This window comes from Pongo abelii, chromosome 4 (genome assembly GCF_028885655.2).
Source record: "Pongo abelii isolate AG06213 chromosome 4, NHGRI_mPonAbe1-v2.0_pri, whole genome shotgun sequence".
NCBI lineage: Eukaryota > Metazoa > Chordata > Mammalia > Primates > Hominidae > Pongo > Pongo abelii.
The window spans coordinates 188251607-188279427 of record NC_071989.2 but is presented as its reverse complement, the minus strand read 5'-3'; the positions used below and the strand labels follow the sequence as shown (position 1 = coordinate 188279427).

The 27821-nt window shown below is 48.8% G+C and overlaps 1 protein-coding gene and 1 pseudogene across 1 annotated transcript; both read left to right on the top strand.

Annotated features, from left to right (window-relative positions):
- The first annotated feature begins 410 nt into the window (after positions 1-410).
- LOC134761506 (uncharacterized) lies at positions 411-2982 on the top strand. Its single transcript, XM_063724594.1, has 4 exons — positions 411-527; positions 1198-1401; positions 1504-2013; positions 2065-2982. Exons 1-4 carry the CDS (start codon positions 411-413, stop codon positions 2431-2433), a joined length of 1200 nt encoding a protein of 399 aa, XP_063580664.1. The 3' UTR covers positions 2434-2982.
- Positions 2983-26081: 23099 nt separating this feature from the next.
- Positions 26082-26154, top strand: LOC112133682 (U4 spliceosomal RNA; annotated as a pseudogene).
- Positions 26155-27821: the final 1667 nt, after the last annotated feature.

Genomic DNA, 27821 nt, shown 5'->3' with positions numbered 1-27821 from the left:
ATGCCTCTTGTCCCCATCTCGGGAACCATAACCCAGATTCCAAAAGGGGAGCTTGCCCGCATGGATGGAAACTGAGGCCCTCAGAGAGGCCATCAGCCTTGATCCCTTGCTCCTATTCAAAGATTTCAACATTACTGGAACCTTCCTTGGGGCAGCCGGACATTCCTTTGTTGATGAAGCATCCACTCACGTGCCATGGGAACTTTGTAGATTTCACTGTGATGCAAACAACTCCCTGTGAGGCCCTCAGTGCCCAGGGCCCGTTGTTGGGTGCTTTTGAGGGTGGGAGGTGGAGGGGTTTCCATTTTGCTTGGGGGATCAGCATCACCCTTTCTTTCTCCTTTTCCTTTGGGCTGGTGCTCAGATGGTGAGAGCACTGTGCTGATGAGGTGGGCCCTGGGGTGGAACCCATGGCCCCCTCTGACTCCCAGGAGACCTGGCCAGCTACAGCGGCCCCCGTGGACCAGCAGAGGGACAAGAGAGGAGCTGACATGGAAGAGCCGAGGCCCACTGGGGGCTCCTGGAGAGTCCGTCCGCCTGTGGACAGCAGCTCAGGTGTTCAGCTGCTTCCGGAGAGGAAGCACCTCTTCCTAGACTGAGGCATCGTTTTGGTAAAAAAAAAAAAAAAAAAAAAGTTGATTTTTTTCACCTTGGTGTAAATTTTTGTTTGTAACAATATGTTAGTTGTGACAGTTACCACTATTTGTTTTTCTTTCTTTCTTTTTTTTTTACATTTTTGAAATTATTTACAGAGATGGGCTCTTGCTGCATTGTCCAGGCTGATCTCAGACTCCTGGCCTCAGTGGTCCTCCCACCTTGGCCTCCCAAAGTGCTGGGACTACAGGTGTGAGCCGTGGCACCTGGCCTGTTTTTCTTATTACTACAGATATTATCTGAAGCTTTAAAGCCTCCTGGACTGAGAGCTAGTTCATAACCATGCTGTTTGGAGGGAAGAAAACTACCTGGAATTCTTGTTCTCCAAAGATGTGGAATTATCATCCCAGCAACAGCCGTCCTTCACTGCTGTGTCCTGAGGACCCTCAGGTGTGGCCCATCCATCACCTCAGTGTTTACCTCTGTCCTGAGGACCCTCAGGTGTGGCCCATCCATCCCCTTAGTGTTTCCCTCTGTCCTGGGAACTCTCAGGTGTGGCCCATCCATCCCCTCAGTGTTTCCCTCTGTCCTGGGGTCACTCAGGTATGGTCCATCCAGCCCCTCAGTGTTTCCCTCGGTCCTGAGGATGCTCAGGTGTGGTACATCCACCCCCTCAGTGTTTTCCTCAGTCCTGGGGATGCTCAGGTGTGGTCCATCCAGCCCCTCAGTGTTTCCCTCGGTCCTGAGGATGCTCAGGTGTGGTCCATCCACCCCCTCAGTGTTTTCCTCAGTCCTGGGGATGCTCAGGTGTGGCCCATCCATCCCCTCAGTGTTTCCCTCTGTCCTGGGAACTCTCAGGTGTGGCCCATCCATCCCCTCAGTGTTTCCCTCTGTCATGGGGTCACTCAGGTATGGTCCATCCACCCCCTCAGTGTTTCCCTCGGTCCTGAGGATGCTCAGGTGTGGTCCATCCATCCCCTCAGTGTTTTCCTCAGTCCTGAGGATGCTCAGGTGTGGTCCATCCATCCCCTCAGTGTTTTCCTCGGTCCTGGGGATGCTCGGGTGTGGTCCATCCACCCCCTCAGTGTTTCCCTCTGTCCTGGGGTCACTCAGGTGTGGTCCATCCACCCCCTCAGTGTTTTTCTCGGTCCTGGGGATGCTCAGGTATGGCCCATCCATCCCCTCAGTGTTTTCCTCCATCCTGGGGATGCTCAGGTGTGGCCCATCCATCCCCTCAGTGTTTTCCTCGGTCCTGGGGATGCTCAGGTGTGGCTCATCCAGCCCCTCAGTGTTTTCCTCAGTCCTGGGGATGCTCAGGTGTGGTCCATCCACCCCCTCAGTGTTTTCCTCGGTCCAGGGGATGCTCAGGTGTGGTCCATCCACCCCCTCAGTGTTTCCCTCGGTCCTGAGGATGCTCAGGTGTGGCCCATCCATCCTATCAGTGTTTTCCTCGGTCCTGAGGATGCTCAGGTGTGTCCCATCCACCCCCTCAGTGTTTTCCTCTGTTCTGGGGTTGCTCAGGTGTGGCCCATCCCCTTGGTGTTTTACCTCCAACTTTCTCTATTTTTTGTTTCCAATCTTCCCACACAGGTTGAGAGAGGAGGGGATCCCATTGCCTGTGAGGAGGGCACAGCTTCTGGGTGGACCCTGCAGATTGTGAAGTTCAAGTCACAGCTCCTGGGAAGGTCTCTGTGTGTAAAGATCGTGGGGGTGAGACAGATTCAGGGACCACACTCTGCTCTGCTCTGTACCTCTGAGTGTCGATCCAGCTGCCTTGTGACCAGGACACTTAGAAGAACCATGGACCCTGCAAGAGGGCAGGTTCGGAGAGCGAGATGAGCACGCTTGAGGGATTAACGTGTAACTTGAACCACTGCCTTGCAAACTGCATGAGGGCCTGCGGGTGTGTGTCTGTGCGTGTGTGTGCTGGGAGGATGTTTAGCAGCCTCACGGAGGGGTAACTGACATACAAGAGAACAAGGCCAGGCATGGTGGCTCATGCCTGTAATCCCAGCACTTTGGGAGGCCGAGGCGGGTGGATCACCTGAGGTCAGGAGATCGAGACCAGCCTGACCAACATGGTGAAACCCCGTCTCTACTAAAAGTATAAAAAATTAGCCAGGTGTGGTGGTGCATGCCTGTAATCCCAGCTACTCTGGAGGCTGAGGCAGGAAAATCACTTAAACCTGGGAGGCGGAGGTTGCAGTGAGCCGAGATCGTGCCACTGCACTCCAGCCTGGGCAACAAGAGCGAAACTCCATCTCAAAAAAAAAAAATTTTGTTTTGATCAATGTTGATACACGTACGCACCCGCAAAACCATGTCCAGGAGCATCACGACTCCCAAAGCTTCCTCGTGATTCTTTGGAATCCCTCCCTACAGCCCCTCCCACCCCACCCCATCCCAAGCAGCCACTGATTTGCTTTCTGTCACAGTCACTAGATTTGCCATTTCCTTAATACCATTTCTGAGCCCAGGAGGCAAATAGTTTCTTTTTATTGGGTGGACATTTCGTGGCAAGTTCAAGCTTTTGAATTCAGAGAGTGAGAGAATGAGAAAGAAAAGGCTGGTCTGGGTCACTCCTGGGAGGCCTGGCCCTAAGCAGAGTATGGCTCACGTGCCCTGGAGCCCCTGTGCACCGGACAGCCTGACTGCCCTGCTGCAAGCTTTATAGCTCCCCCGTTACCTTTCCTTGACCAGCTGGTACAATCTCAAACTTTTCACCAATTCTGACATCTAAACAACTAATGCCAGAGACAGGCTCTGTGGAACCAGCAGCTGCGACCTCACCTCCGGTCCCCAAAACACTGAGTTGTTAAACGAAAGGTGCGTCCTTCTTTCTCCCTTTCCAGGGAGAACCCTCTGCTCTTCTTCCCACTGGATCCCTCCTCTACCTGCTTGTCTCCCACCTCCTGCAGTCCCCGGAGCCCCGTGGCGATGCAGGCAGACTCATCTGTACCCTCATTCTGTTTGCAGAACCACATCTCTGGGCTGGCTCTGCCCAAGGACACCACAACTTCTCCATTCCTCATGCCCTGTCCCCGTGGGGTGCAGGTGGGGCTGGGCCCACGATGGCATCGGGCCCACTCTCTGTAATGCAGGAAGCGTTCCAGATGCTGGGAGCCATGGAGATTGTCCTCATCCCGATCATCTCCTGTCTTGGCGAATGATGATGAAGACAGTTTTCCCACAAGGTAGGCATAGCCTCTGGGACAGTGCCTCGTTTATTTTCTAGCACAAAATACACATTAGAACAGTGGGGCTTTGTGGGCATATGGAGATTTGTAACGCTCCTTAGGGGGCAGGTAGAAATTTCTTCAATAAGACAAAACACTATCCCCAAAAGAAAATGATTGATACATTGGGTGATAGTAAAATTAATAATTTTTTCATCAATAAGAGAGTAAAAAGATGGGGCCGGATGTGGTGGCTCATGCTGTAATCCCAGCACTTTGGGAGGCCAAGGTGCAAGGATCACTTGAGGTCAGGAGTTAGAGAACAGCCTGAGCAGCTTAGCAAGACCTTGTCTCTACAAAAAATGAAAAATTAGCTAGGCGTGGTGGTGCATGCCTGTGGTCCCAGATACTTGGGAGGCTGAGGCAGGAGGAACACTTGAGCCTGGGAGGCTGAGGCTGCAGTGAGCCATGATTGTGCCACTGCACTGCAGCCTGGGTGACAGGGTGAGACTCTGTCTCAAAAAGAAGAGGTGGGGAATGGAGGAGGGTGAAAAGATAAATCACATGTAGAGTATAAAGAGAATTCTTGTAAGTTAATAAGAAAAATGCATGCGGGGCTTAATACCTAGGTGATGGGTGGATAAGTGCAGCAAACCACCATGGCACATGTTTACCTATGTAACAAACCTGCACGTTCTGTACATGTAGCCCAGAACTTAAAACAAAATTTTTTAAAAAATTAAGAAAAAAGCTGGCAGACCAATAGGACAATGGGTGAAAGAAATGAAGAGGGACAAAAAAGGGAAGGAAGAAAGGGAGGGAGGAGGGGGGAGGGAGGGAGGAGAGAGGAGGGAGAGAAGGAGGGAGAAGAAAGAGCAAATGAACATCCAAATGGCCAAAAAGCATTTAAAACGTGCTCAGCCTCATAAGCCATCAAATTTAAACCACAATGAGAAACCAATATTACACCTACCAGAATGGCTAAAATTAAAAACACTGTTGATACCAAGTTTGGGCAAGAATGTGGAGTAACCGAAACTATTGGGAATGTAAAATAGCACAACTACTTTGGAAAACCCTTGGGTAATACCTACTAAAGGAGACCACACCTGTGATCCCCACATTCCACTCCTATGCATAGACCCAAAACAATTGTGCACTGTGCATGTGTTCACCAGATGATGTGCACTAGAATGTTCATATCAGCACCCTTCACAGTAGCCCCAGCTTCCAGCAGGAGAATGGATAAGTACCTCTCAGTGTATTTGTGGAGTAAAATTCTTACAGCACTGAAAATGGATTCACAGCCGCCACACACAGTTGGTGAATCTCAGCAACATAATGTTGAGCAGAAGCAGCCAGACACAAATGAATGCGCACGGCACGATTCTGTTTCTGCGAAGCTCTAAAACAGGCAAAAGAAACATCTGGTGAGAAGTCAGGATAGCGATTATCTTAGTGCTCTGGGGGAGGGTGGCTCTGGTAATATTCTGTTTCTTGATCTGAGGGCTGGTGTCCCAGACGTATTCACTCTACGATAATTTACCAAGCTGCCCTCTGGGGATTGGTGGCTTCTCTGTTTGAATATTACACTTCAATTAAAAAAACATAACAACAAAAACCTAACAATCAAATTCAGAAATGAGCAAGGCCGGGCCCGGTGGCTCACACCTGTAATCCCAGCACTTTGGGAGGCTGAGGCGGGCAGATCACCTGAGGTCAGGACTTCGAGACCAGCCTGGCCAACACGGTAAAACCCCGTCTCTACTAAAAATACAAAAATTAGCCGGGCATCGTGGCGCATGCCTGTAGTCCCAGCTACTCAGGAGGCTGAGGCAGGAGAATCACTTGAACCCAGGAGGTGGAGGTTGCAGTGAGCCGGGATCACGCCACTGCACTCCAGCCTGGGTGACAGGGCAAGACTGTCTTAAAAAAAAAAAAAAGGGGCTGGGCCTGGTGGCTCACGCCTGTAATCCCAGCACTTTGGGAGGCCGAGGTGGGCAGATCACTTGAGGTCAGGAGTTCGAGACCAGCCTGGCCAACATGGTGAAACCCGTCTCTACTAAAACAACAAAAATTAGCCGGGTGTGGTGGCGCGTGCCTGTAATCTCAGCTATTTGGGAGGCTGAGGTAGGAGACTCGCTTAAACCTGGGAGGTGGAAGTTTCAGTGAGCCGAGATCACGCCACTGCACTCCAGCCTGGGTGACAGAGCAAGACTCTGTCTTAAAAAAAAAAAAAAAAAAAAAAAAAGGCTGGGCGCGGTGGCTCATGCCTGTAATCCCAGCACTTTGGGAGGCCAAGGCAGGTGGATCACAAGGTCAAGAGATTGAAACCATCCTGGCTAACACGGTGAAATCCCGTTTCTACTAAAAATACAAAAAATTAGCCGGGCATGGTGGTGGGCACCTGTAGTCCCAGCTACTCGAGAGGCTGAGGCAGGAGAATGGCGTGAACCCAGGAGGCAGAGCTTGCAGTGAGCCGAGATCACGCCACTGCACTCCAGCCTGGGTGACAGAGCGAGACTCCCTCTCAAAAAAAAAAAAAAAAAAAAACCAAAGGACTTGAATGGACATTTCTCCATACTAAGCATCACTAATCATTAGGCAGATGGAAATGACAACAAGATTCCATTTCACTCCTACTACATTGACTAGTATCAAAGAAAACCCAGAAAATAATGAATGTTGGTGAGGATGTGGAGAGACTGGAACCCTTGTGCACTGCTGGTGGGAATGTAACATAGTGCCACCCCTCTAGAAAACAGTAAGGCAGCTCCTCAGAAATTATACCTAGGGACGCTCCAGCAATTCCACTTCGGGGTATATATCCCCCAAAAATTGAAAGCAGGAAATAAAGAGACACTCGCCCATCCCTGTCGATAGCCATGTTATTCAAAATAGATAAAAGGTGGGAGCAACTCAGCCGGGTGCGGTGGCTCACGCCTGTAATCCCAGCACTTTGGGAGGCTGAGGCGGGTGGATCATGAGGTCAGGGGTTCGAGACCAGTCTGACCAACATGGTGAAACCTCATCTCTACTAAAAATACAAAAAAATGGCCAGGCACAGTGGCTCATGCCTGTAATCCCAACACTTTGAGGGGCTGAGGCGGGCAGATCACCTGAGGTCAGGAGTTTGAAACCAGCCTGGCCAGCATGGTGAAACCCTGTCTCTACTAAAAATACAAAAAAATTAGCTGGGCGTGGTGGTGGGAGCCTGTAGTTCAAGCTACTCAGGAGGCTGAGGCAGGAAAATCACTTGAACCTGGAAGGTGGAGGTTGCAGTGAGCTCAGATTGCACCATTGCATTCCAGCCTGGGCAACAAAAGTGAGACTCTGTCTCAACAGAAAAAAAGCAAAAAAAAATTAGCCAGGTGTGGGGGCACGTGCCTGTAATCCCAGCTACTCAGGAGGCTGAGGCAAGAGAATTGCTTGAACTCAGGAGGCAGAGGTTGCAGTGAGCAGAGATCGTGCAACTGCACTCCAGCCTGGGTGACAGAGTGAGACTCTGTCTCAAAAAAAAGAATTCTAGCTTGTTGCTTAGTGTGTGTGTGTGTATACATATATGCGCGTGCACACACATACACACACATATAAAATGGTGTGTTAAAATAAATTATTTCATATGAATGCAGGAAAATCAGACTTTTTTTTTTTTTTTTTTTTTGAGACGTAGTCTCGCTCTGTCACCCAGGCTGGAGTGCAGTGGCGCGATCTTGCTCACTGCAAGCTCCGTGTCCCGGGTTCATGCCATTCTCCTGCCTCAGCCTCCACAGTAGCTGGGACTACAGGCGCCCGCCACCACGCCCAGCTAATTTTTTGTGGAGACGGGGTTGCACCGTGTTAGCTGGGATAGTCTCGATTTCCTGACCTCGTGATCCGCCCGCCTCGGCCTCCCAAAGTGCTGGGATTCCAGGCCTGAGTCACTGCACCCGGCCAGGAAAATCATAATTGTTTTGGTAAATTGATCATTTTGCAAAGCATGAGAATTCAGACCATTACAGGAAGGTATTAACATAAATTAAAAGGGTAACGGTTAACTCTGTTTTTGTAAATGTGATTTTTTTTTAGACTTGCCACAGAATCCTGAACGAATGCTACTCACTGAATTCATTTTTCCTCTACTTCAAATAGTGCTATTAATATCCATGTGGAAATTAGAGTGTGAAGGGGATAACCAAATCGAGAATGGTAACATTCTGTACTCCCGAATAATTGATATCATCAGTCCTTTAGAGCCATATTCTCAGCCCAAGAAACTCGCAAATTACACTGTGAAATTATGAATAAATGATGAGAAGCGATGTAGGAGATTCCGAAAACTAGCTTCGATACTAGAAAAGCTATCCTAAGTTTAAAATATAAAGAAAAAGTGGACCCTGAAAGGAAAACTTGGTCTTTTTTTTTTTTGGAGATGGAGTCTTGCTCTGTCGCCCAGTCTGGAGTGCAGTGGCGCAATCTCGGCTCACTGCAACCTCCACCTCCCAGGTTCACACCATTCTCCTGCCTCAGCCTCCTGTGTAGCTGGGACCACAGGTGCCCGCCACCATGCCCGGCTAATTTTTTGTACTTTTAGTAGAGACGGGGTTTCACTGTTTTAGCCAGGATGGTCTCGATCTCCTGACCTCATGATCTGCCCGCCTCAGCCTCCCAAAGTGCTGGGATTACAGGCGTGAGCCACCGCACCCGACCGAAAACTTAGTCTTTTAAATAATCATTAATAATAATGATAGGCTGGGCGTGGTGGCTCATGCCTGTAATTCCAGAACTTTTGGAGGCGAAGGTGGTCAGATCACTTGAGCCCAGGAGTTCAAGACCAGCTTGGGCAACATGGGGAAACCCCATCTCTACAAAAGATACAAAAAAAAATTAGCTGGGCATGGTGGTGCATGCCTATAGTCTCAGCTACTGAGGAGGCTGAGGCAGGAGGATCACTTGAGCCCAAGAGGTCGAGGCTGCAGTGAGTGCTGATCTGCTACTGCAGTCCAGCCTGGGTGACAGAGTGGGACCTTGTCTCAAAAAAAAGGGAGAGGGAGAGGAAGAGGGGAGAAGAAGAGGAAGAGGAAGAAAGAAGGAGGAGGAGGAGGAGGAAGAAGAGGAAGAAGAGGAGGAAGAGGAGGAGGAAGAGGAAGAAGAAAGAAGAAAAAGAAGAAGAGAAGGAGGAGGAGGAGGAAAAGAAGAAGGAGAAAGAAGAGAAGAAGAGGAAAAGAAAGAAGGAAGAAGAGGAAGAAGAAGAAGAACAACAAGAAGAAATAATAATAATAATAATAATAATAATAATAATCTGGGCTTACTTCCAGTGTCACTATGGTTCTATTATTCTGGAGAAAATAAGTCTGTTTCTCATTTACAACGGAATACATACATAAAATAGGCTAGAGCAGACTGGAGAAATTATTTTGAACACCTGGGTCTCAGGCAAAAACATTCTCTTTGCTAAACTATGTAATTCCTGGAGTCTTGGATGTCAGCGCACCCAGCACTGCGATGCTCTGCACATCGCGTGCGTTTGTGTTTGTAATTCTAACACTGTTAGAATGGGCTGACATTGTCACAGTGGGGAACATCACTGGCTAAGCCTTATTTATTCTGGGAATCTGCCTCTTGGAATCTCAAATTTTTACATGTCAGAAACATGTTGTAGGGAAAATTATACCAGTGGACTTTTGAAAACTAAATGCAATGATCATATTCTGAAACACATGTGTCTAGAGGGGTGTGCATGTGATAAAGTAGATTCTAGGTACTGCATAACTGTTGCACTTACTCTATTTCATTAATAGCTATTTCCAGACTTATGTTTTGAAGTGTTCAAGAAGCAATTTAGAATGCCAGAGACCATGCATTAGGACATTTGAAAATCTACAAGAAATTGGAGCAACTTGTTTTTGAAGAATGATTCATGTTAATATGGAGCCGTAAAACTATCTTTGTGAAAGTTGCTGTTCCGATTGCTTTATTTTCTTCATCTTTCCCAATGAGTACAGCAGTTTTATGTCTACATTGGGTTCTTTCTTTCCTTCTCCTATCAAAACATTGTAGCTTTATGAGAACTGTGTTTTGTCTTGTTATGGTTCTTTACTACACCAAAATAAATGCAGATGATTTTCTATTGACACAGGAAGTCTTTCTGCTTACTTGTCAAGTAATGTAGATTTACAATCTATGTTCATGAGGTTCTTTCAGAGGATACAAGTTTTTTTGTTTTTGTTTTTGTTTTTTGTTTTTTGTTTTTTTTTGAGACAGAGTCTCGCTCTATCGCCCAAGCTGGAGTGCAGTGGCGCGATCGCGGCTCACTGCAAGCTCTGCCTCCTGGGTTCACGCCATTCTCCTGCCTCAGCCTCCTGAGTAGCTGGGACTACAGGTGCCCACCACCATGCCCGGCTAATTTTTTTTGTATTTTTAGTAGAGACGGGGTTTCACCATGTTGGCCAGGATGGTCTTGATCTCCTGACCTCGTGATCTGCCTGCCTTGGCCTCCCAAAGTGCTGGGATTACAGGCGTTAGCCACCGCGCCCGGCCCAGAGGATATGAGTTTTAACTCTCACACCAAAGCAAAATTTCATCCAATTAATTCATACAATCATATTTTTAAATATGTTGGGTTCAGCAAAGATATATTCATAGTTATACAGGCATTTACCCTTCATTGCTTCTTATTATTTTTAATTCCATCTAGATATCACCATATAAAAATTCCATTATCATTAAGAAATAAACACAAAAACATTTGCTAGAAACATTTGAACTCACATAGTTGAACTCTAATGTTTAGATCCTTGAGTAGTTTGAATATGGAGCATGGAATCAAGCCCTGGACAACTGCTTCTGCAAACTGCTTCTGTACACTGCTTCTGCTTCTGCACACTGCTTCTGCAAACTGCAAGCAAACTGCTTCTGCACTCTTTTTTTTTTTTTTTTTTTTTTTTTGAGACGGAGTCTCGCTCTGTCGCTGGGGCTGGAGTGCAGTGGCACGATCTCGGCTCACTACAAGCTCCGCCTCCCAGGTTCACCCCATTCTCCTGCCTTAGCTTCCCGAGTAGCTGGGACTACAGGTGCCTGCCACCGCGCCTGGCAGGGTTTTGCCATGTTGGCCAGGCTGGTCTCGAATCCCTGACCTCAGGGGATCTGCTGGCCTCGGCCTCCCAATGTGCTGGGATTACAGGCATGAGCCACCGCGCCCGGCCAGGAGAAAGTAAGCTTTTTAAGGTAGGACTGTGCATTTCACTTCCTTGTTTTTACCTAGTGATTTCTTTTCTTTTTTTTTTTTTTTTTTGAGACGAAGTCTCGCTCTTGTCCCCCAGGCTGGAGTGTGATGACGCGATCTCAGCTCACTGCAACCTCTGCCTCCTAGGTTCAAGCGATTCTCCTGCCTCAGCCCCCTGAGTAGCTGGGATTACAGGCACCTGCCACCATGCCTGGCTAGTTTTGGTATTTTTAGTAGGGACAGGGTCTCACCATGTTGGCCAGGCTGGTCTCGAACTCCTGACCTCAGGTGCTCCACCCACCTCGGCCTCCCAAAGTGCTGGGACTACAGGCATGCGCCACCGTGCCAGGCCAACTACAGTGATTTCTACATAACAGGCTTAGCAAAATATTTCTTAACTGTAACAGACTTTTCCAGACAACACTGACAGGATTATTGCCTTCAGATCCCACATGGACCAGGTAAGATTCTTAGGAAAACCTGGCAAAATCAGTGGCAGTGATGGTCGCCCTCCCAAAACAATTGCACTTAGGGGTTATTTTATAAAAAGTACTGTTGTTTGGGCGCGGTGGCTCACGCCTGTAATCCCAGCACTTTGGGAGGCTGAGGCAGGTGGATCACGAGGTCAGGACATCGAGACTATCCTGGCTAACACAGTGAAACCCCGTCTCCACTAAAAAAACACAAAAAAATGGCCAGGCACAGTGGCTCACGTCTGTAATCCCAGCACTTTGGGAGGCCGAGGTGGGTGGATCATGAGGTCAGGAGATCAAGACCATCCTTGCTGACATGGTGAAACCCTGTTTCTACTAAAAATACAAAAAAAAAAAAAAAAATTAAATTAGCCAGGAGTGGTGACAGGCACCTGTAGTCCCAGCTACTCGAGAGGCTAAGGCAGGAGAATGGCATGAATCTGGGAGGCGGAGCTTGTAGTGAGCCGAGATCGTGCTACTGCACTCCAGCCTGAGACACAGAGCGAGACTCTGTCTCAAAAAAAAAAAAAGTAGTGTTGTTTGTACCCTTTAAAATGTACTTTGAAATGTTACTGATTAATATATATGTATATAATAACATGTATATTTATGTATGTATAATATATATGTCTATGTATATATGTATATATATATTTTTTTGAGATGGAGTCTCACTCTGTCACCCAGGCTGGAGTGCAATGGTGAGATCTTGGCTCACTGCAACCTCTGCCTCTCAGGTTCAAGCAATTCTCTGCCTCAGCCTCCTGAGTAGCTGGGATTACAGGCGCCTGCCACCACGCCTGGCTAATTTTTTTTTTTTTTAGTAGAGACGGGGTTTCACCATCTTGGCCAGGCTGGTCTCGAACTCCTGACCTCACAATCCACCTGCCTCGGTCTCCCAAAGTGCTGGGATTACAGGCGTGAGCCACTGCGCCCGGCCTATGTATGTGTATATATCTTAACTTGAGGCATATGAGAGGGATTTATGCAGGAGAGAAATTCCTATATTTTCCTATTCAGTAGCCTTTCCTCCTATGCTGAATAAATGGCAACATCATTTAACAAAGAAATTTTCATAAATCTGTTCAATTTTCCAAGAAATAGAAAAACTGTCTTTTTCTCGAACCAGCCAGTGAAATCCACACAGTGTAAAGGGTGTCAGGGTCTCCAAAGCAGCCCAGAAACCCCATGCTCCTGGAAGGAACATGAGCCTCAAGACAATGCTGAGAACCCCCAGGCTGAGCCCTCATCCTGCACTGAAGCATGGGGAGACCAGGAAGAGGAGCGGCCAGCCCGGGGCCACGAAGGCATTGGGAGCAGTGGCTGCAGTGCTGTCCTGGAATTCTCTGTCCAGCCAGCGAGTCTTTCTCCTGTCTGTTCACACAGGGTGGTGGCTCGCCAGGGGAGCAGTCCTCCGGCGCCTTCCTCTCAGGCCTTCCTCCAGCATGGGTCTTTTCATGGAATCTGGTGTCTTCAGGGCCAAGGGCAGGTGTCCACCTGGAGCCCTCTCCCACAACCCCTGGACCATGCTCTGGGTACCCCAGGCCCCACGGTTCCCTGCTCCAAAAGCCCCAAGCCCCTTTCAGGGCCTAGCGCAGGCCTCTTGCATGGGTCTGTCCTGGAGGGTGGACCACAGAGCTAGCAGGCCTGAGAGATGGGCATAAAACAGCTGTTTGCAGGGCTGCTTGGAGCCGGGGCTGACCAGAGGTCGGGGTGCGGGGCCCTCCCCACTGCAGTCCAGCATAGAACCCGGAGGCGGCCAAGAATTCTCAATGGGAATAAAGTCACTTTAACAGCAGATTTCTCCAGGGTAGAGCTAGAACATATTTTATTTACCAATTTGTTCATTAATTTATAAGTTGATTTATAAATATTTAGACCAGCAGTTCTCAAATGTTTTGTGCTCAGGATCCCTCTGCATTCTAAAAGATCGTTGAGAACCCCAAAGAGTTTTTGTTCATGTGGGTTACATCTATCAATGTTTACCATATTGTAATTTTAAACTGAGGCATTTTAAAAATATTTATTCATTAAGTTTTAGAAAAATAACAATAAGCCCATTATACAGTTATACAAGTAACACACTTTTTGTTTTGTGTTTAAGAAAACTAACTCTATTTTCCAAGACAACAAAAAACTGTAGTGAGAAGAGTGGTACTGTTAGAGAGCTTTGCAAATCTCTTCACGGCCTGGATGAAGAGCAGACAGCTGAGTTCTCATCTCTGTTCGGCCTTCAGTCCGTGTTGCAATGTGTTGTCGGGCTGAAGCATACGAAGAAATTCCAGACTCCCGCAGAGAGGAAACTAGAAAAGGGAACTGTGTTTTCAGAGCATTTTCAGAGAGCTGCGGGTGTTCTTATTTGATGCTACTCCAGAACTCAACGAGTAGCAGTTTCCTAAGGATTAGCTGCTGGGGCCAGACTAGGGTTTGGAGAGTGAGGCCCAGGGTGCAAACTCAGGGAGGTGCGGGTTCTCAGGGGTGTGCAGGTGCTGACCCAGCACTTCATTCCCTTCAACCTAATATCCACCCTGCTAGATGCAAAGCGAAATTTCAATCCAGAGTGATAAACTTTTGTTCTCTGCTCCATCAAAACTCATTCATCTTTCTTGGACTTTGAATGGATCTTTTGCCCATGCATGTTTGCATGGGCATGGAACCATCAGGACTGGGATTTCATCTTACTCTACTACAAACTAATCCATTAACTTGTTACTGTTGTGTGGATGCTGGCAAAAGAGATGAGATTCCTGTGTCAGAGACAAAGGACTTTATTATTGCTGCTCACACAGCAAACAGAGCGGGCATCAGCCTGTTTTGCACTTGTTCCCTCTGCCCCCCAAGTCCTGCAGAGGTGATGCAGAGGAGCTGAGATAGATGCTACACACACAGAGGGTTTGCGTTGCAGCTGAGGAGCACTGAGCTTGGAGGCCCATTGCTTTTGTAGCATGCAGTAAGCAAGCCTGCTGTTCATCCCAGAGGGAGACAGTAGCTCATTCCTCAAGGCTGCTCACTACAAATATAAATCTTACAAATAGTTTGGAGGAAAAGAGTGCCCAAGCTTTGCATTCTTGGCACACCCAGCAAGACCTGTGGGAGCGTGAGAAATCCACAGAGGATGATCGTCTTTTCCTAATGGAAACATGAAGCATTGATCATCTGGAAAATATTGGTTCACTGAGTTATGTGGATCCTCCAAATGTTGACACATTTCTTTGCACAACATCAAAAAAATACATTTATTTTTATGTATTTATTTATGTATTTACTTTTTTTTTTTTTTTGAGATGGAGTCTCACTCTGTCACCCAGGCTGGAGTGCAGTGGTGTGATCTCGGCTCACTGCAACCTCCGCCTCCTGGTTTCAAGTGATTCTTCTGCCTCAGCCTCCCGAGTAGCTGGGACTACAGGTTAGCACCACCACACCCGGCTAATTTTTGTATTTTTAGTAGAGATGGGGTTTCACCATGTTGGCCAGGCTGGTCTCGAACTCCTGACCTCAGCTGATCCACCTGCCTCGGCCTCCCAAAAGCGACTTTTCTTGACATTGGGAGTGTAGAGCAGTAAGGAACACAGAGCTGGCACACTGGGGATCCACTGCCTTGATCTGAATTAGTTTTACCCACGGTCATTTTGTACCTTTTACACTAAATGTCAACACGATGAAAAGGGCAAATAATGTCTTAATAGTCACATGAAAATATTTTTACTTCACAGTCCTCTGAATAAGTCATGGGAGCCCTAGGGTCCTGCAGACCACAAGGGAAGAACTATTGATTTTCACTTTGGATACTCCGGTTTCTGTTTGCACCCTTGCCCCAGGCCCTGTGAACTCCACGGAAGGATCTTCCAGGGATACAGACAACAAGAGAACAAAATATTTGTTTGTCTTCAAGGACTTCAGGGTCTTTAGCATGTTCAAAACCACAGATGCCTTCAGGGACCAAGAGGCGGAGAGATGGGAGGAGCGGCTGGGTGGGGCCCAGGCAGAGCGGAGGACACAAGTGTGGATTTGTGCGCAGCCGCTGCTCCCTGCAGCCAGCCGTGGCCAAGTGGACATTCGGACCCAGAGCGGCCAGATCTTGTAATTTCCAAGAAAGCCAGAAACCCAGATTTTTATACAAAATTTCTGAAATGTTGAAAGTTGGCAACTAATTATCTTTTTTTTTTTTTTTTCTTTGAGTCGGAGTCTCATTCCCTCGACCAGGCTGGAGTGCAGTGGCGCGATCTCGGCTCACTGCAACCTCCGCCTCCCGGGTTCACGCCATTCTCCTGCCTCAGCCTCCCGGGTAGCTGAGACTACAGGCGCCTGCCAACATGCCCAGCTAATTTTTTTGTATTTTTAGCAGAGATGGGGTTTCACCGTGTTAGCCAGGATGGTCTCGATCTCCTGAACTCGTGATCCGCCTATCTCGGCCTCCCTAAGTGCTGGGATTACAGGCATGAGCCACTGCGCCCGGCTGGCAGCTATTTATCCTAACAAAACAAACCTGTGAGGCTAAACAGAAGACCCCCGGGCTGGGTTCAGGCTATGGGTGCCAGTGTGCAGCCTCTGGTCTCGAGGGAGAGCCAGACACATACATCATTACAACACGAGCTGATGTGGGGCTACAAGGTGCCCTGGGAGCAGAGAGAAAGAAGGGCCTGATAATCACAGCTTCCCTTTCCTGAGAACTTGCAGGTACCAAGGGATCTACACACCATGGCTTCACGTAATCCACTTGGCAATCTCACGAGGTAGGAACCATCGTGACCCGCTATTTTATAGATGAGAAAACTGAGACTTAAGGTGCATCTGTAACCGGCCAGGCCGCAGCTCTCCCCTCGCTTCCCACAGCTCTCTCTTCACTTCCACCTCTCTGTCCCTCTGGGTTTCTTGCTGCACTCACAGCAAGCAGGCTTCTGCCTCAGGGCCTTGGCATATGCTGTCTCCTTCTGTCTGGATGGTTCTTTCCCCAGAAGAGCTTCCTCCTCCACTGCATTCAGGCAGCTACTGAAAACCACCTTCTCACAGAGCCCTTCCCTAACTCCCTGTCCCATGATAATCACACACACACACACACGCACACACTGTACACCCTCACCCTGCTTTATTTCCTTCTGTGTATAATTTCCAGAAATTACTTGATTCCTGTTCCTGTTTATTTTCTATCTGCCATCTCTGCCAGTGCCATCCCCACTAGAATGCAGCTCCCTGCGTGAGGTCGCCTGGCACCTAGGACAGCGCTGGGCCCCGTGAGTGCTCCCTAACTGTGCCGCCTAGATGGAGGGAGAACTACCGCTGGGCTCAAGACGCAGGAACACGAGGTACACACAGTCATGACTCATCAGACCCTTGCAATTTACTTCAAAAGAGTCTAATGACAACGAAATGTAAAACACTGTGAGAAATCGGCACAGGGAGGGAGAAGTGAGCTGAATGTGAGATCGGAACAGGCCCCGTCTAGGGGGATGTGGTGCTTGGGCTCCAGAACCCTCCGGGGTCTTTCCCGCAGGCACAGCCATGCAAGGAGAGCTCACCTCGGCCGGCCAGAAGCACGTTACCTACTCAATTCTTCATGCACAAACAGTAGTGACAGACTCACAATATGAAATCGACTGACAACCCAATTTCAAAAATAACTTACGGGAGCCTTCCCAAAAGAAGATAGCAAGTGGCAGACACATGTATGAAAAGGGGCTCAACCTCCCTATTCATCGGGGAAATTCAAATGAAAACCACACTGAGATACTGCAGTGCTCCAGCAGAATGGCTAAAATTAAAGACTGGCTGTACACCGTGTGGGTGTAGATGTGGGGCAGTTAGGACCCCCGTGCACGGTTGGTGGGCATATAAATTGGTACCACCACTGCACAGAAATGCTTGGATATCCCTCCTCTTCCCTAACATATGCTGGTCCTTTGACCCACATGTTTCTCTCTTGTTCTATATTGAAGAGAAATGAGTGTGTATGTTAGAGAAACACCAGGAGTTTGTCTAGGTGCTGCTGCTCGACACACAAAAAGCCAGCCACTGAGACAAGGAGCATTGCCGGAGAAGCTTTAATCCATGCTGCAGCCCAGGAGATGGGAGACAGTCTCAGCCCACCCCCTGACCCGCGAAAATCAGGGGTTTATCTAGCAGAGAAGAAATGTAACCACGTGTGAAAACAGGAATCAGGGAGGGGTGAGGAAGAGGAGTCAGTCACCAGGAAGCAGGTGGTGGGTTAGGCAATTTCCAGGCGGGAGGGTGTGGGGGTCTCCTAAGTTTCCTTGATTCTGTCTGGGAGGCGGGGAAGGTGTGGTGGCCTTGGGAGTTGTTTTGATTCTATCTGGGAGGCCTGATAGGTGGTTTCTTGGGAAAGGAACTCAGATAAGACAAGGAGGATCTTATCTTGTGAGACTGGGAGGATCATTTCTATATTTACTCTAAGAAACCATAAACATCAGTTCTATGGGACAACTGAGCCGGTTTCACTTCTTTCCCATAACGAACACATTGAAGAATGTTCATCATAACTTTATTCCTATAGTCAAAACCCCAAACACTTATCAGTAAATGAGTAAGTGAACTGTGGCCTGTGCATATGAAGGAGAACTACACACACAGCAGAGAACAATCTCAACAGACACAAAAGGGAATGTACTGAATGATTCCTTTTATATAAAGGACAAGAGTAGGCAAAACTGTTATGTGGAAATGAGAACAATGGTCACCTCCTAGGGCAGAGGAGTGTACAGACCAGGATGGCAGAGGAGGGGCTGTCTTGAAATGCTCCTGGGACTTTGTTTTCCTCAGCTCTGATCAGATGACAGCCTGGGAGACACTGCCTTTGAATGAAGAGTTGATGACTTTCCAGCGTGGGGAAGCACCAGGTCAATCCCGAGGCAGAAGGAGCAAGGGGAGGGCCCAGGCCGGGCTTTCACTGGGGTCTCTGTGGGAAGGAATGGACGAGAGTGGAGGTGAGTTTGAGCAAGCTTCGGGTGGGCCCGTTTGCCTAATGTTGGCAGGCCCAGAGCTATGGGGTGGTCCCTAGTCATCCAGTACCATGCTCTGGAGTGAGATGGGGCAGGGAGAATATTCCCTGGGTGTGTGAGAGTTGGATAAAGGGTGTGGTGGGGGCAGGGGCTTCCGACCGCTGGTTTGCATAGGGAGGTGTGTCCTGTCTCCAGAACTAGCCAGCCCTGGGAGGGGCAGTTCCTTCCCCGCCAGCAAAGCCTCCTGCGATGCCAAAGCGCCATAGAACACAGAAACCGGAAAGCGTGGTTAATCCAGGAGCTGCAAGAGGACTGATGCCTTCCATATCGGTGTCCTGTATGTGCTCTGCCGTATTCTACCTCCTCTTTTAAAATGCAAATAGAGAATCCAATATGAAGAACTAATGCAAAGGAACTCTTTTTGTTGTTGTTGTTTGTTTGAGACAGTCTCGCTTGGTTGCCCAGGCTGTAGTGCAATGGTGCTATCTCAGCTCACCGCAACCTCTGTCTCCCAGGGTCAAGCGATTCTTCTGCCTCAGGCTCCCGAGTAGCTGGGACTACAGGCACGTGCCACCATGCCTGGCTGATTTTTGTATTTTTAGTAGAGACGGGTTTCACCATTTTGACCAGGCTAGTCTCGAACTCCTGACTTTGTGATCTGCCCGCCTCGGCCTCTCAAAGTGCTGGGATTACAGGCGTGAGTCACTGCGCCTGGCCGCAAAGGAACTCCTTAGCGCTCATCAACCACCCCTCTGCCCCTCGCTGTCTTTCTTTTTTTTTTTTTTTTTGAGAGGAAGTCTCGCTGTGTCGCCCAGGCTAGAATGCAGTGGCACCATCTTGGCTCTCTGCAAGCTCTGCCTCCCGGGATCATGCCATTCTCCTGCCTCAGCCTCCCTAGTAGCTGGGACTACAGGCGCCTGCCACCATGCCTGGCTAATGTTTTCTATTTTTAGTAGAGACGGGGTTTCACTGTGTTAACCAGGATGGTCTCCATCTTCTGACCTTGTGATCCACCCGCCTTGGCCTCCCAAAGTGCTGGGATTACAGGCGTGAGTCACCGCGCTCGGCCTCGCTGTCTTTCTGGTATGAGCATCCACCTCCTGCTCCCTCCCTGAGTCCGGGCCCTGGGCTCCAGGCATGGTCCATCCCTGTGGCCTCAAGGCACTGGGCACATCCATGCCAGTTTTAGTGTCTGTAACTACACAGACATGCAGCTGTGAGCTGAGAATTTAACAGACTGTCCCTCTGAGTTTCTATTTCTCCTTCACTTTCCTGTAGCAAAGCAAAAGAGGGAAAATGCATCCCAGGTGCCGCCAGCTGCCACTGTTTTTCTTTGTGTGGTGTGTGTGACTGAGTCTTACTTTGTTGCCCAGCCTGGAGTAAAGTGGCGTGATCCCAGCTCGCTGCAACCTCCGCCTCCCGGGTTCAAGTGATTCTCCTGCCTCAGCCTCCTGAGTAGCTGGGATTACAGGCACATGCCACTACATCTGGCTAAGTTTTGTATTTTGAGTAGAGACGGGGTTTCACCATGTTGGCCAGGCTGGTGTCGAACTCCTGACCTCAAGTCATCCACCTGCCTCAGTCTCCCAAAGTGTTGAGATTACAGGTGTGAGCCACTGTGCCTGCCCTGCTGCCATGCTTTCAAGCCACTGTTAGGCTTTCCCACATCCCCCAGCATGCACCCAGTCTCCTGGGATGGCTAGGGGGCTCCATCACCATTTTCTGGAAACTGCCCAGGAAGGGCAGTCAGAGGTGGCCTGGGGCTCCCCACACAATCATGGAGACATAGAGGACACAGCCTGATGCTGGACTGCACAGGACCCTCTTCCGCCAGGTTCCCTGGACACCTCCATCCCCTCTTCTAGCAATCATGTCACTGCATGGTAGCGCCTGTGTCCTAAGGTTCCCATGCTACAAGGCTTCAACCCTTCACCCCTGTCTCCCGAGGCCAGGATTGAGCCTGCTTGGCCCAGGGGAGGGGGCGGTAAATGTCATGCATGGAAGCATCAGGTATGAGAGGGCTTAGTGTGGGGTCGTCAGAGTGACACTCAGAGGCTAAGACACACTGTCTGACACAGCCCAGCCAGGTGCTGCCCACAGCTGAGTTTCCAAAGGACATGTTCTGTGTCACCATATTCCAGGATTCAAATCCTTCCAGCCTGACACAAGTTCCACGGGGTGCCATGAGGCTGCCCCAATTTGATTTTGAAATGTACAATGAAATGCCTACCTTGGTGGTGGCCAAGGCAGGGTGGGCCCAGATGCCCCTGCCGATGCCCCTGCTGATGCCCCTGCCGATGCCCCTGCTGATGCCCCTGCAGATGCCCCTGCTGATGCCCCTGCTGATGCCCGTGCTGATGCCCCTGCTGATGGACACACAGGCATGACACCCACAGTTCAGGGAGCCCGCTCCAGCCTGCCATGGAGCCCTGGGCCAGGTGGTGAGCCCTGAGCCTGCTCGGGACAGTCCTTCCCGATGCTAGAAGGGACCAGCCCAATTATAATGGCTCCCTCGAGGCTCTCAGTGGAGCCGAGCCCAGAGACAAGGCCTGCACTGCCAGATGGGCAAACTCATTAGGACTGTGGCATTTTTTATGCAAATGAAGGCAAATACATCCATGGGAGAAATGTAAACAGCAGACGCGCACAGGAGCACGGACTTCACTGGGTTTCAAGAGGAGAGGGAGCTGGGACGGGATGCCAGGAGAGATCCCCACCCCCAGTACTGCCCTGCAGTGGCCTAGCCCAGGCCTTCTGGATCTGCAAATCTGAGATGCCCAAGAGAGAAACTGAGGCCCCACGAGCCCTGCACGTGGGTGGAGCCTGGCCTGATCTGTAGCTCCTTGGGAGGCTGAGGGAGAAGCATTGCTTGAGGCCAGGAGTTTGAGACCAGCCTGGACAACACAGTTAGACCCCATCTGTACAAAACACTAAAAAATTAGCCAGGCATGGTGAGGCATGCCTATGGTCCCAACTATTCAGGAAGCTGAGATGGGAGGATCGCTTGAGCCCATGACTTAGAGGTTATGGTGAGCTGTGATCGTGCCACTGCACTCTAGCCCGGGCAACAGGGTAAGATCCTGTCTTTTAAAATAAATAACATACAATAATATAAAATAAATAAAAATTATAATAAAAATGACTGTAGTGAGAACTCTTAAGGAGAGTCAAGAAGATATTGCAAAGAAACAATACGAAAAAACCAATCTCTTTAAGGGTTCTTCTCATTACAGTTTTTTATTTTTTTTTCCGATTCTGTCTTGTTTCTTCACTGGAGCCCCTATCTCCAGGAGCCCCCCTGCTCTGATGCTTAGCCCGGGTCCCTGCCGCTCAAGCTACTGTGTCCTTCCTGTCAGTGCTGCTCAGTGTAGTCTTGGACCCATGGCCTTCTGGCATCCCCTGGGTGCCTGTTGGAAATGCAGATTCTTAGGCACTGCCCCAGACCTCCTGACTCAAATCTCTGGGGTGGAGCCCAGGACCGCATATGCTCCAGCTCCCCAGGGGATTCTGTTGAGCCCCAGCCTCTATTCTCGGTGGCCTGGCTTTTCCTGCTCCTGTCGGGGATGAGGTCCCTCCAGACTGAGCTGGTCAGGATCTAGGCTCTTGGCAGCCTGCATGAGGCAGGAGGCAAGTTCTTCTCTCGGGGAAGGCAATGGCAGGTGAGCAATGGCAGGTGAGCTGGCCAACAAGGCCCTTGCCACTGAGCTGTCCCACGGAGAAGCCCCGTGCCTGTTTCTCAGGACGCTCTGCGGGTGTGCCTGGGGTCGGACTGAGCCCCAGCAATCTCCCTGCATGTCAGTTACTGCTCTTACTTTCACTGGGGTCCCCGTGGGCTTTTTCAAGGCTCTGTCCTGGCCCAGGGAAAGGTGGACCATGAGACCTCACAGCCAGAAAGAAGCAGCAGCCAACTGAGTTTCCAAATGGATTTGAAGAGCTCACAGCAGAGGAGATACAAGTTTGAAAATCAAGGTGTGTTTGATTTGCTTTGGCCATCAAGAGACACATCCTGAAGGACTCTGTCTCAACATTTTTCTACATAAAAAAACAGAATGGAGAAGAATGCAGGTTGGTGGGAGCTGGGAGATAAGGTGCACAGGCCAGGAGGGGGCTCCCAGGCTGGGTCGTGTGAGGCAGTGTCCATCTGAGAAGGAAAGCCTGCTGGCCGCAGGGTCCCAGCACCCAGGAGCTAGAGGAGAGGGGGTGGGAGGGAGATTACACGTCCCTGGGTTTCTTGAGCGAGGACTGGTAAACCCCAGGGGCACGCGTAGCTGCCACAAAAGCATGCACCACGACTGCTTCCCCCTCCCAGCTGGCGGGAGAGGAAGGGACCAGGATGGAGGCGAGCTTGGCAAAGTCTTTCTGGAATCAGCATCCACCTCCTCCTCCCTCCCAGACTCCGGGCCCTGGGCTCCAGGCATGGTCCATCCCTGCGGAGGACTTCCGTGGATGCTGGTGGGCGCAGATGCTAGCCCATCATGTGCTACCCTGGCAGATGCTAGGGAGCCAGGGGCCAGTCATCGTTCTCCCTGATGCCAGGGCACCACTCTGAGGAAAGGGAGAGAAGGACAGGTTGATCTAAATCCACCTGCAGGATCTGAGTGACTGTACATGGGGCTGGGGGCTGAAATTTTCTGAGAGGGACTGGATTACATTTTCAGAAATTAAAACTGTGTTATGAAAAATAATGAGTTACCTTTTGCACATGTGACGTCTGAGCCGGATAATTTGTGTTTGCCACGTTTATACTTGAATGTGAAAGCACCTTGCACAGCACTTGGCATAAAGTCAGTGCCCAGTGATTACTAGTGAATGCCTTCCTAACTGTGTACATGGCCTGAATGCACACGAACACACGATGGAAACAGTCAGGGAGCGGAGAGGGTGCCCCGCTGATGCTGTCCTATTATTTTTATTCAGAAGTCTGTTTGCCTTTTTACACATTTTTGATCCTCCCATATAAACGATTTTTATAACATTCATGTTATGTTACATTCATGTTTAATACTAATTTTTATAACATTAGTACAAGATGATTGAATTCCTCCTTGGTCAGAAGACTCACGTCTGAATCTTGGATCCACTACTTGTTAGTTGAAGCAAGCGACTGCGTCTCTGAGTCTGTGAAAAGGAGGCAATGCCTAGCTCAGGAGGCTGACAGGATGAAGTCGGAGAGGAATGAATGGAAGTCTCTTGGGACTCAGGCCTGCCTGATACTCTCTGGGCAGCTTAAAGTATGTTTTCTGAATGTTAAGGGAAGCACAGAGCAGGCATGCATGCAGATGGGGCTGAAATATCACTTCCATTCTTCTATATGTGAGTCCTAAACACACACCACCTCCCCCACACACAGACAGACCCACAACACATGCCACACATGCCACACATAACACAGGCACACACACACGCACTGCAGCAACACACACTGCACGCACATACAACACAGAGTGTAACACATACACATGTATACCACCTAGCACACTACACAACGCACCACACTCACATGATCCACACGTACCACATGCACATATATGACCCACATCACCACAAACACACATGCATCATATGTACACACACTACATCACATGCACACATGACCCACAGGAACACACACATATGCCACATGCTGCATGTGTGCACATCTACACCACATGCAATACAGGCACATACAAGCCATATGTAGACACTGCGTGCACACATTTACACCACGCTACATGCACACACCATGTTCACACATACTTGCACACACACCACTGATACACATATTTCCACACATATCCACAGCCTGCATCATGCCCACAGCCTGCATCATGCCCACAGCCTACATGCACAAACCATAGTATGCACACACACCCCATATACTATTAGGTTGGTGCAAAAGTAATCACGGCTTTTGCCATTACTTTCAATAGCAAAAACTGCGATTACTTTTTTGTGTGTGTGACAGAGTCTCACTCTGTCGCCCAGGCTGGAGTGCAATGGGGTGATCTCAGCTCACCGCAACCTCTGCCTCTGGGGTTCAAGTGATTCTCCTGCCTCAGACTCCCCAGTAGCTGGGATTACAAGTGTGTGCCACCACTCTTGGCTAATTTTTGTATTTTTAGTAGAGACAGGATTTCACCATGTTGGCCAGGCTGGTCTTGAACTCCTGACCTCAGGTGATCTGCACACCTCGGCTTCCCAAAGTGCTGGGATTACAGGCGTGCGCCACCACACCCAGACAAAAACCGCGATTACTTTTGCACCGACCTGATAACGTGTGCATAGACAAGTTTGGTAAGCAGGCATTGCAATAATTAAAGATGACACCAGGTGGCACCATGACACTTTTACTCAGAAATTTTATTTGCCTATTTTTATACAGTTGTGATTATACTCTATATTAGTAGTTCTCAAAGTGTAGCCAAAACTATTTTCATAATAATGGTAAGATGTGATTTGCCTTTTTTCATTCTCATTCTCCCATGAGTATACAGTGGAATTTTCCAGAGATGCCGTGATGTGTGACATTGTAACAGATTGAAGGCAAAAGCAGATCTGAGAATCAGCTCAGACATCTACCTAGAGATTTGCCAGTGGAAAACAATGCAACTCACTAATTTTGCAGAAGATATTGTTGCTTTCCATACAAAATTATTTATTGTTAACATACAACAATGGGTTTGTTGTTTTTTAATTTAAAAAATTGAGCAATTTGGATTCTTTTTAAAGCTTATTTTTAATTGAAAATGAAATTATTTAACGTGTACAACATGATGTTTTGAAATATGTAGACATTGTGGAATCATTACTATTTTAAAATAAGTAAATATTTCAAAACCTCCTCAAATTTAATCTGTATTACAGTAAAATTGATAGATGCAATTCACGTAAAGTTCCTTAGGGTCCACAGGAGATTTTCAGAGTATAAAGCTATCCTGAGAAAGAATATTTAACAATCACTCTTCTATATGTAATCACATGTCCATAAATACATTGGAGGTTAATCATTTATTTTAAATTTATAAGGAACCAACAAGAACAAAGAAAAGGAAGACACTTGTAATCCTATTGCACGGGGACAAGAGACAATCACGACTGACATTTGCCAGGTTTTCTCCTAGTTGTGTTTCAGAGCATCTGTTTCCAGGTTAGTGTGTTCTGAATACAGGCTCTGTGTCCTACGCTCTGAATATAAGCCCCGCGTCCTAGGCTCTGGGTATAAGCCTGGGGTCCTAGGCTCTGGGTATAAGCCTGGGGTCCTAGCCTCTGGGTATAAGCCTTGTGTCCTAGGTTCTGGATATGAGCCCCGGGTCCTAGGTTCTGCATATAAACCTTGTGTCCTAGGCCCCAGGTATAAGCCTGGGGTCCTAGACTCTGGGTATAAGCCCCATGTCCTAGGCTCTGCGTATAAGCCCCAGGTCCTAGGCTCTGGGTATAAGCCCTGGGTTCTTGGTCCTGGATATAAGCCCCATATCATGGTGTGTCTAGGCTGTCAGAAAACCTAGAGATGTGGCCAGACTCTGAGCCCCCTGAAAAGAGTTCCCAGACCTTTTGTGAGAGGGAGGCTTTGTCTGCCCAGAGCCCACCTAGTCTTGGAGTCTTGGAGGGCTGCCCAGCACCTCAGGTAGGCCTGTTTGCACCTCAGCCTCACCCTGGTCTGGGTATCCACTCCATACAGATATGTTTTTAAAAATTGAGGAATAGCTTTGTTCAGTGGCAGTATCGTAGCCAATGAGGTTTATCCGAGGCCCGATTATTGCTAATTGAAAAATTGAGGAATAGTTTAGTAAAACACACAGATCTTAAGTATATAATTCAATGGCTTTTTACAAATATCTATCTGTAGCCAACACCCCAATCAAGGCAGAAAACGTTGCCACCATTGTAGAAAATTCCCCCAATCCCTTTACAGTCTACTCAACTTCCCTTGTCCCCTAATCCCCAAGCAGCCACTATTCTGATTTGTATTCCAGAAAAGTAGTTTTTCTGAAAATTTTTTTAACAGACTTTCGCTCTTGTCGCCCAGGCTCGAGTGCAGTGGCACAATCCTGACTCACTGTGACCTCCACCTCCTAGATTCAATCAATTCTCCTGCCTCAGCCTCCTGAGTAGCTGGGATTACAGGCGTGCACCACCACGCCTGACTAATTTTGGTATTTTTAGTAGAGATGGGGTTTCACCGTGTTGACCAGGCTGGTCTTGAACTTCTGACCTCAGGTAATCCGCCCACCTCTGCCTCCCAAAGTGCTGGGATTACAGGTGTGAGCCACCGTGCCCAGCCTGGTTTTGAATTTAATAAATCTGTATTACATCCTTTGTATGGCTCCTTTAGTTCAAAACACTGTGTTTTTGTTGTTGTTGTTGTAGAGATGGAGTCTTGATCCATTTCCCAGGCTGCTTTCAAACTCCTGGGCTCAAGCAATCCTCTGCTCTTGGCCTCCCAAGTGTTGGGACTGCAGGTGTGAGCCATCGCACCAGCCAGAGTCGAATTGTGTCTCTAGTGAGAGCAGCCACTTTAATATAAATGCTCAGGAATTCCTCCTCATGTTCGCTGCAGTGGCACTTGCCCTCTGAGTATCAGTTAGCTATTGTCACAGTTATGCTGTGTAACAAACCATCCCCACATCTCAGTGGCAAACAGTAATAATCATTTATTTCTTACTCATGAGTTTGTGGAGAGGCAGCCCTGCTCCACATGCCTCTCATCCTCTCCTGGGACCAGCAGCGGCAGGTTCATCTCTGGCTGATGGCGGGGCCCTGAGAGAGGGCACATCTAACCCACAAACACATTTCCAGTTTTGCTGTGTCATTCCTGCTGGCATCCCTTTGGCCAAGCCCAAAGTCAAGGGGTGGGAAAGGGAGGCTATGGCGAGGGTGTGAGTGTGGGTGAAAAACTGGGGTGGGTCATTCAATCTACATTACCAGTTTCCTGACAATGTAAGTTAAGAGAAACCACTTTGTGGCTCACGCCTGTAATCCCAGCACTTTGGGAGGCCGAGGCGGGCGGATCACAAGGTCAGGAGATTGAGACCATCCTGGCTAACATGGTGAAGCCCCGTCTCTACTAAAAATACAAAAAATTAGCCGGGCATGGTGGCGGGCACCTGTAGTCCCAGCTACTCGGGAGGCTGAGGCAGGAGAATGGCGTGAACCCGGGAGGCAGAGCTTGCAGTGAGCCGAGATCACACCACTGCACTCCAGCCTGGGCGACAGAGCCAGACTCCGTCTCAAAAAAAAAAAAAAAAAAAAAAAGGTAAAACTGGTTTGCTAGTCCAATTGTTTAGTGAATCAGTCCAGTTTATTAGAAATCCCAGTGAGGTTGTTTTCAGAAGCGCGGCAGGTCTGACCAGATCATCTGCAGTAAGCTCTGTTCTTGCCTTGGGACAGTCCTGCCCGCACTGAGAATGTGAATTTAGTCGCTGTTCTCTCGCCGCTGCTCCTG